At 37.6% G+C, this 10,000-nt stretch overlaps 1 protein-coding gene across 1 annotated transcript; it reads right to left on the bottom strand.

The window, feature by feature from the left end:
- Positions 1-2,217: 2,217 nt before the first annotated feature.
- Positions 2,218-7,397, bottom strand: ubl4a (ubiquitin like 4A). The gene is made up of 4 exons (XM_028457619.1): positions 7,174-7,397; positions 4,471-4,576; positions 4,131-4,348; positions 2,218-2,805 (listed from the first exon to the last, which is right to left on the bottom strand). Exons 1-4 carry the CDS (start codon positions 7,219-7,221, stop codon positions 2,698-2,700), a joined length of 480 nt encoding a protein of 159 aa, XP_028313420.1. The 5' UTR covers positions 7,222-7,397; the 3' UTR covers positions 2,218-2,697.
- Between the last annotated feature and the right edge of the window lie 2,603 nt (positions 7,398-10,000).

The raw sequence follows: 10,000 nt of genomic DNA, 5'->3' as shown, positions 1-10,000 counted from the left end.
TTGGCTGGGAATTGTGAACCGGCAGCTTCTCGTGCTCAAATGTTCCAGCTAAGCTCCGCCTACTAAGGGCTTGTCCATTATTGATTTTTCAATTTATTTTTTATTCTTATTTTTTTATTAAAGTGCTAACATTAAACATTAAAACTACTTTTTTTTGCATGAAGTACATCCACATATATAAATATACATTGTTCATTTGAAATGACGTCAACCAGGGTTGAGGTCATTTATAATTGTAATCTCATAGTTGATAATTAATTACAATTACGTTGTGATCATAATTGTATTTGTAATTTTAAAAATCTGTTGTTGTCGTAATTGTAATTAAATTGTAATTGAGTTTAGATAATTGACTTTGTAATTGCCATGAAAATTCTATAAAAATTGTCAATTTAACACAAAACTGGGGTCTAGTTCTATACATACAAAGTTAACAATTATATGAATATGGTCCAGATCAAGATTCCCCACATTTTACCTTTAAAAGACATTTAAATCTATGGGTATACTGACAGAAAAAAAAGGATCAGACGCACACACACAAAATATTAAAACCTATATTTTCATTGATTAGGAAGCCAAACAAGGTCATTCATAGATAGGGAAAAAAAATTAAATGACAGCTGATTTAGGACCAGTTATCATAAGTGATGCTAACAGCTAACACAAGAGGAAGGTTAACTAACTTAACTTAATTGCAATTGGAAAAATTGCTGGTCACTGTAATTGTAATTGGAAAAAATTGTAACTGAAAAATGTAATTGAGCCCAACCCTGACGTGAACTGTTTAAACAAACATACACAATAGAAATAAAAAGATCAATATAAAGCAGGACAAAAAATATTGCCATGCACCCATATATACACTGTAACCACATCAAATCACAATACACACAAACTGCACGCACGCAGGCGCACACACAGTTTTGATGATGGAGGGCTGAAGTGTCTAAGTGCAGATTCACATTTATTATTTATGCTGTGGCCCAGCTTTTTATCAGATGGTTAAACCTGTGGGTTACACAGCCTCATCATTAAAGTATGACTTTAAATTTTCTCTAAATTCTAAGCGTATAAGAAATCTCTAATTCTAGCTGTTCTATTTATTGGACTATCGGCACTCGTTGTGTGGTGCAGAACCCTTTGCTCAGAGGGACACTGTCAGATAATGCTCATCTTATCACGTTAGCTGTCAGAGGATGATGTAACACTACTTGTAAAAGGACAGACGAGCTTTTGCGATGAGGAAAATATCAAGGTACCCATATGTCTTCAATCTGTCTCCTGGATGCCTGGATCCTAAATATTCATCAGTACAAGTTTGACGCCTCTTTTTACAAGCATTATTAACTCACACAATTCCTGCAAGCTTGTCATCTTTAACCTCAAATCAGTCACCAGAGGGGATCCCTCAGTATTTACACAGAAATCAATGCAAACAAAAACATAAAATTACTATTAATATGTAGAAATAATCACAATTTTTTTCTTTTTTTAAAAAAAATTAAAATAAATCTGCCAATTGATGTTGAACGGTCCCTTAACTGGATAATAAGAATCTTCATTTTCATATGTTTCCACACAAATCAAATGACTGATGCAGCGTGTCAGCTTTACAAAAGTCATTATGTAAATGTTATGTAATACTTTGTTCATTAAATACTACACCTGAAAAAAACATTAGATGTAAAGTAGAAAAATTATGGGACATAAAACAAGTCAATTAAAATTATTCAAAATGTCAATTAAATAAATAAAAAAACAAGACAGACATCATTGCAGTCTTTAAAAACTGATCTAAATCAGCGTGCAAAAGCCTCTCAGCTGATTCAGTGTGAGGCAGAGCACAATGTGTACAGTTCATCTCAGTCCTCCATTACACAAAACAAAGATGCCTCTGGGCTGGGATCGGAGTTTCTACAGGTTAACCCTCAGCAAAATAAGAGCAGGAAATGGAAGATTTAATGCAGATAATGTATGCATCACTAGTGTATACTTAAACATGTGGCTTCTGCAGCAGAATGCACCACTGGAAGGTACCAGCTGAAAAACTGATGGATAAAAAGCTGTGATGATAAAACTAAAGAAGTTTACCAAAGTTTAAATAAATCAGTTCATGCAAATCCTCGCGACGCATCAATACACAACATTATCTTTATTGCTACTGCGGCAGAAAAAAAATTGCCCATCAGGGAAAAATAAAGATCTTGAATCTTGTTTTTTTTTTTTATGTTCACATTTTATTTGTGTGCATAAAGAGTATATTTACAAATCAAACAAGTGACACTAAATTAGGGCTTTAAACATTTTGTTTGTCGTGAGTGTTAAAGACCATAAGAGACTAATAAATAATACCCTGGTGGAGCCCTGGGATTGGTAGCAGCCAGAGATCATGTGACAAACAGCCTGGGAGATTCCTGTGTCTTTGGATAGAATGTAATCAAGTCACTTTGTTGCATTTCCACATGAGTTAAAACATGTTTCCTTTAAAAGGTCTTCCTCATGTCAAAAAAAAGAAGTCGAACAGTTGCTGTTTTTGGAGTTTTCCGTGTTCCCTCAGCCACCGTACAGAACAAACTTGGAGCTTTTCGTAAAAACAAACCAACACAGCAGTTTGAGCGAACTTTCACTGTATGCATTTCCAACCACTGACAAACTCTGAGAACAATTACAAAAAGCAGTGACACATTGAGCATTTTAGTCCATGTATGAAGTGTCCATGTTCCCGTCATCAGGATGCAGCAGACGTCCTGCCAGACGCTCAATGTCGTCAAGGCTGAGCTGCCTAAGTGAACGCTCATAATCCTGAAAGAAAGACAGATTTAAAAACAGCAGGTTAGACTCGTTTCACCTGTTCTTTCTTCCTCTCTTTATGTAAAATCATACCCCAACATGGTATATGTACGTCTATATGAGATACATGGGCAAGATCGCAAAAAAGGTTGACTGATTGTCAATGAAGTGTAACAAATGGACCAATAGGTCCGATTCTGCCGATAATATCGTTCAACTTCTCATGCCAACCCCCAACTTCCACTGGATGCGGCTCCGTAGCTGATAGGTTTCCACTTGTGTTAATTTCCACCAGGTCCGCTGTGATGCGCGTCTGCTCCTTCCCAGCTCCGACAGTCCGGTGCCCTCCACCAGATATACGCAGGACCTCTATTTCTGGCGGACACTGGAGCACGACGCATCAATCAGCACAGAGCAAATGAAGCTAAGCAGCAAATTAAGCACGTACTCCACAATAAAATATCAGGTTACTTTTCAAAATAAAACACTTCAGATTATATTTTGAGTAACTACTGTACATCACCAAAATGTCAATGTGTAAAAACAAAATCACATTCACTATATTGTTTCCTCTCATACTGTAAATTGCAGCAACTTCGATTTAGTTCATGTTTTACTGGTGCAGTTTTATCTCTTCTCTTCGTCACAGTTGTCCAACCGGAGTGCACCGTGGCGCACTCATAACGCAACCGCTGGGGATTACCGGACGGCGGGGCAATACCGGATCGACGCAGCGGAGACGTATCCAGTGGAAACCCCCAGTCAGTGTTACAGATAGAATAGTGGTCATGTTATCTTGTGGTTGAAAATGAATGCAGAGCTTCGTCTGAAGTGTTTTTAACACATCTCAGTCTCTTTAAATGCATAAATTCAATGAAACGCCACCATATTTGTGGGTGCTCACAGTTTTCCCGTGCTTATAACAAGTGATGGCAGACATTTTCAATCTCAAATTGTTAAAGGAACTCCCATTTTTTTCAATGTCCTGCCATTTTCCTCAAATTATTCCACAAAATTAACCAAAATTTAAAAAATGGTCACAGAATCAAGGACATTTAGAAGTGAAGGTCCTACAGGGACTGATATATGTCACTTAGTGTTTGAATATTGTTAGTGCCTCACATACTTTATATATATCAATACGTGAAAACTAGGGCAAAATCATGTTGAAATAACTGTGGCCCACTGGAGATCAAACTGGCCTGTATTTGGCCCTGGAACTAAAATGAGATTGGCACCTTTGCCCTAATCTATGTCAGAAATAATTGGATGAACAATTATAGATTTGCTTAAAGATGATGTCTTCCGTTTACACACAAAGCTTAATGTTTGAATACCTTAATAAGCTGCTCGTGTACTTTTGCTGCATCTGCAGGACTGAAGTGTCGGGCGAGTATAGTAGAAAGTGTCTGCCACACTCCTGCCTCTGTGCTGCTGCTGCTGCTGCTGCTGCTACCTGCCATCCCTGGGGCTCCAGTCCTTTCTCCCACAGGACGGATCACAAGATTCAACTTAGCCTCAGGGCCAATGGCGTAATCACTCAATCTGTGTTCATCTGTAGGAAAAACATTGTTGCAGGCCATCATCAAAAATGCATAGGAGTGATGGATGGAAAAAACAACTGATGGAAGCAGTAATTACAGCCGGAAAACACTACTTGAGTGTAGGAAAATCGACCTGAAAGAGCTTTTCCTTTGTAGAGTAATCTCTGCTGGTTGGCTGGTATGTTGAGACGTTCTGACACCAGTTCTTTCACCGTGGAGACCTTTTCATCTTCTGTTACCTGGAACATCAACAACACAGAGACAGAAAACAGACATGCTGACAATTAAATACCACACAATTAAAGAGCTATATTCAGTGGTTCCCAAACTTTTCAAAGTTGCGTACCCCTACCCTAAAGCCATGTACCCCTTACTCTTGCACACTTATAAAACATACTAATGTAATGTCATTTACGACGTAACCCTACAGTGAAATGTGCCCTGAATTGTACCTATCCTGTTGAGGAATAATACATAACAAGCCCAGCCCCCCTCACCCTGGGAGACTCTACAGTGAGCTCTGTGGAGTACTTCTGCTTCCTGGGGACCATCATCACTCAGGACCTCATCAAAAAAGCTCAGCAGAGGATGTACTTCCTGTGGCAGCTGAAGAAGTTCAGTCCGCCAACAAAGATGATGGTGAACTTCTACAGCTCCATCATCCAGTCCATCCTCTGCTCCTCCATCACCATCTGGTACGCTGCAGCTACGGCCAAGGACAAGGCCAGACTGCAGCGTATCATCCACTCAGCAGAGAAGGTCATCGGCTGCAATCTACCCTCCCTCCAGGACCTGTACGCCTCCAGGATTTTGAGGAGTGCAGGAAAGATTGTGGCCGACCCCTCCCACCCCGGTCATAAACTGTTTCAATCTCTCCCTTCTGGAAGGAGGTTTCGGTCCATCAGGACCAGAACCTCCAGACGCAAAAACAGCTTCTTTCCCTCTGCCACCATCCACATGAACACAACCCCAGTCACCCACTGAAACCCACCCGATCACCACCTCCATGATGACATTATCTGCTGCACTGTATGTATATATATATATATATATATATATATCCTATTTATCCTTTATTCTCTATCTATCCTTTATTTATCCGTCATCCTTTATATTTATCATTATTATTATTATTGTTGATGGGTTGTTCTTTGTTTTTTTTGTTTTGTGCACCAACTACCAAGACAAATTCCTTGTACTGTCCTTAAAACTGTACATGGCCATTAAAACATTTCTGATTCTGAAGAAGACAGTCACCAAGATCCCCCATCAGATTTGTTGTCATAACAACTCACAGCCTTTTCCTAAATTTCCTAAATCTAAGAACTTAGATGTATACATAAGAAACTATTACAACACCTTAAACGCTTTCTGTGAAAAGCTGTCCCCTTTGAAGACACCTCGAACAGAGTGAAAAAAAAAAAACGGAACAAGGGCAATAACTCCGAAAAAAATAATCGCGCACTTCTCATTTTCGAACTCCATTAAGGTATTGATACCCTGAAGCCACACACCAAATATGGTTATCCTATCTTAAAGCTGATATCTGGAGTTTCATCGAAATCTATGTTTATGTATGATTCTTTTGAAATGCAAAAAAATAGCTAACTCGCCTTTTACTATGGTCTACTGCCGGTGGTCATTCATATACATTAATGTATATAAGTCCCGCCTTCGTCAACAGACCCCTATACAAATGCAAGAAAGCGCCGACTTCGCCCAGCCAATAGGAATCGACTTCCTGGAGCGGGCCAGTGTCAATTAAAGTGAATGCGCGTGCACCATCACAACAGCAGACAGTTATCACTGAGCAGTGCCATGGCGTAGCGCTCTGAAACTCCAGTTACCCATTTCCACGACTGCCAACGTATAAAACTTTGACTGAAAAAGAAAAGAAAAATCTGGGTAAGAAGCTGGTGGATAAACGTCTTTGTGACCGCAACAGAATTTATCTCGGAGCTGCTTTTCAAAGGGGGAGGGACTTGAAAAAAATGCAGTCTTTGCGATTGGAACATTGCATTTTATGATATCGCAATAATATCGCAAATGCCATTAATCGGTCAGCACTAATTGAAACTCTCCCAAAGAAAACTTCAAACGTATTTAATTCAATTTGTATATCTAACAGTAGAAAAAAAGAGATATTAAAGAGAATTCAAGTGCAAATAAAAATCGTACGTACCCTATACCTTAATTATGGAGTAATGCCTCTGACGAAGACTGGCAGTTGACAATCGAAACGTCAGGAGATCAAAAGTGGATTTCCAAAGCAAAAGTTGTCTGAATAAATGAAACCTTAACATATTATTTATATTAATTTGTAGATGGAATCAGGTCATAAGTAAGACATTTTGATTTGATAATGAATTGTTTGGCAGCTGTCGTAATCTTAATGACTTCCGCTTTGTTCAGGAAGTAACCAACACGTATTCATAAGTATCAGACTGATCATAACACGCTGAACTATAGCGGAATGATTTGTCTATATTGTTACACAACCACTAACCACACAAATCAACATCATTTGTTAAGCAACTCAGCGCGAGGCACATAGAGACGGATGGTGTTACGCATCTGTTGGTTTCTCTGGTTACTGATGACCAGTAGAAACAAAGGGAATGTCGTGTTGCCCTTACATGTCGTTAATTCATGTTAAAATAATACTTCCATTTTTATTTTATCTGTAGACGCTAATTTGTTAACCCAAAACCCATTACAACCATTGTTTTCTCCTGTCTAACAACACTTCCGCCATTATCTAACAATAAAACCAGTAGATTCAGTACACCAGCAGGCTCACATTTAGCCTTTAGCTTAGCATCAGTTCTTGGCTTACCCGAACACTGCATTCTTTCCCCTGAAGAGGTTTTACCGTGAGGATCATTTTGAGGCAGAAAAAAAGAAGACCACTGTTTTTAACTCCGTAAAAAAAGTATCAACATTCGAAACCGACTGAAGTAACTACACAGAGATCATAAAGTAACGTTTACTGAAGCACTTTGGTCATGAGAGACCCACATCTTCTTCTGCTGGAGCAGAGCGACTGTTTCATGTTGTGACTCATCACTGCCCCCTAAAGGCTGTCGTTTGGTGGCAGCTTAGCTATGCTGCATCACAGGATCAGGATCAGGATCAGGATCAGGATCAGGATCAGGATCATCATCATCATCATCATCATCATCATCATCATCATCATAAGACTGAGGATCCCTATTATTCCTTATCTCAAGTTCATGTCCTTAAGATCTATTTACCAATCCATCACATGGTTACCGTGCGTGCGTTCGTGTGTCTGTGGTAACTTACCACACACGCACGAACGCACGCACGCACGCACACACACACACACACGCGCGCGCGCGCACACACACACACAGCTTATAGTTAGGGCCCATATGGGGATGCCAAATGTAAAAACTTGGTCGATTTTCATAGCCGACAAATTTTGAACATTTAGCTCACTTTTCTCACATTTAGCTAATTCATTTGAGACAGAAATTCATGTAAAACAGCATGTTCTATAGTCTATACCATTGTTAAAATGTGTACACATTAAAATTCAATCTAAATGTAAATGTTAAATCTAAATGTTAATGTGAAATCTAAATGTAAATGTTTAATCTAGATCTTAATGGTAAATCGTAATGTAAATGTTAAATCTAAATGTAAATGTTGAATCTAAATGTAAATGCTAAATCTAAATGTAAATGTTAAATCTAAATGTAAATGTTAAATCTAAACGTAAATGTTCAATCTAAATGTAAATGTAAAATCTAAATGTAAATGTTGAATCTAGATCTTAATGTTAAATCGGTCACCAAGTGTAAAGCCAAATGTATAGAAATCATACAAAGTGGGCTGGTCAGCACCTGTCGATCACAAGGCCCCGCCCACACTCTACACACCCTGCCCTCCAAAGTTTTCTGCATCCTCGGTGTCTTCATCACTGGCAAAAGTGAGTTGACATACAGCATGCCGGTACTCTCAGCGAATCTCCGTCTGTTAAACTGTCTGAGGACATACACCAGTCATTACCGCTCTTTCGAGTTCGCCAGTTTAGTGCGATCCCGCAATGTCTTGCTCTTCCCCTCTCCTAACTCACTGAGCCGCAGTCAGTGATGTGGGCAGGGCCTAGTGATTTCTGAACATTTAGCTTTACATTTGGCGACCGATTTAACATTTAGATATAGATTTAATATTTAAATTTAGATTGAGCATTTAGATTTACATTTAACATTTACATTTACATTTTACGTTTATATTCACATTTGAATTTGCATTGACATTTACATTTGCATTTACATTTACATTTGAATTTGCATTGACATTGACATTTAGTTTTTCATACCATAAAGACACAAATGACTTAATTTTGTTTGCAGGAACTTGACTGTATTATAAACAGTGCTCAGAGACCTTAATGTGTCCATAAACACACTGCTACACCTATAGAACTCTTCACAGTAAGGTACAGTGGGGATTGATCACAAAGATGTTTGTAATATTACTCCAGTTGATATTAACATGAATTTTCAATGGTAAGGTCACAACTGTCAATAGGTGTCAAATGGTTGAGACTGTAATAATTTCATAGTGAGTTATAAGAGATAAAGACCTTCTCTGGTGATGGTCCCTGTAGTTACAGGAACTCCTTCACAGGTTTGGCCCTAATATTTATACTATTATTATATTTTATTATTTATAACAACAACATAAAAACAAGTAGTTCAACAAGGAAATATATTTTGCCTGCAAATCACAAACTTGTAACCAGTGTTAATTTTGACAGCAAATTCTGATTTAGTTTTAGTCTTTTGACTAAAATGGAACGAGTTTTAGTCCAAATTTAGTCATCAAGGCTATTTCAGTTATAGTCTAGTTTTAGTCCACTGAATGACATTGCAATTTTAATTGGCTAAATCTGTTACAGATATAGTCAGATGATTATGCTGGATGAGAGTTTACATATTTAAGATCAAATTCTCATTGATCAATCAGATATTGGATGGTATTAATTAGGGATGTCCCGATACAACTTTTTCATTTCCAATATGATACCAATATTGCAGCCTTGTGTATCGGCCGACACCGATATTTTTCTGATATGATATCAGCATGAGTCATACTTTTATTACTTTTTTTTTTTTTTTTTTTTTTAAATAAAAATAACAATAATGACTTATTTTGTGGAATGTTAGAAAAGGCTCGATCAAGTGATGTCACTCAAACAGAGAACAATAGTCAGCAACAATAGGTATGAGAAAAACTGACCCATTTATTATTAACCTATTGGTTACATACATTTTAACATTCAACATAATATCTACAGTAGTCTACAATTTAAATAATTAAATAAATAAATAGATTAGAATTCGGAAATTTGAATCCGATATCCGATATTCGTTTTCAGGCTGATATTGGACCAATATCCGATATCGATATTGGATCGGACACCCCTAGTATTAATGTTTGTGAATACACAAAAACAGATTTGATGTGACATGATCGCGATTCAAGTGAGTTCTGATTGGAATTTCGTCCCATATGTGACGAAATTATAACATAGATTTTATTTGTCGACTAAATTATATCCTAAACTTTATTTGTCGACCAAAATATCAATATATTTTTGATGTAGTTTTCATTGAAATGAATATTTTTCA

Source organism: Gouania willdenowi, chromosome 9 (assembly GCF_900634775.1).
Source record: "Gouania willdenowi chromosome 9, fGouWil2.1, whole genome shotgun sequence".
Lineage (NCBI taxonomy): Eukaryota > Metazoa > Chordata > Actinopteri > Blenniiformes > Gobiesocidae > Gouania > Gouania willdenowi.
The sequence above is the reverse complement of the archived record's forward strand: the minus strand, read 5'-3'. Positions and strand labels throughout refer to the sequence as shown.

Bases quoted from the DNA above. Each gene is read 5' to 3' on its own strand.
- ubl4a (XM_028457619.1), bottom strand. From the start codon at position 7,221: ATGATCCTCACGGTAAAACCTCTTCAGGGGAAAGAATGCAGTGTTCGG. The intron at 4,577-7,173 runs GTAAGCCAAGAA...TTGATGTTCCAG, and splicing joins GGAAAGAATGCAGTGTTCGG to GTAACAGAAGATGAAAAGGT. The intron at 2,806-4,130 runs GTATTCAAACAT...TCTTTCTTTCAG, and splicing joins TACACGAGCAGCTTATTAAG to GATTATGAGCGTTCACTTAG.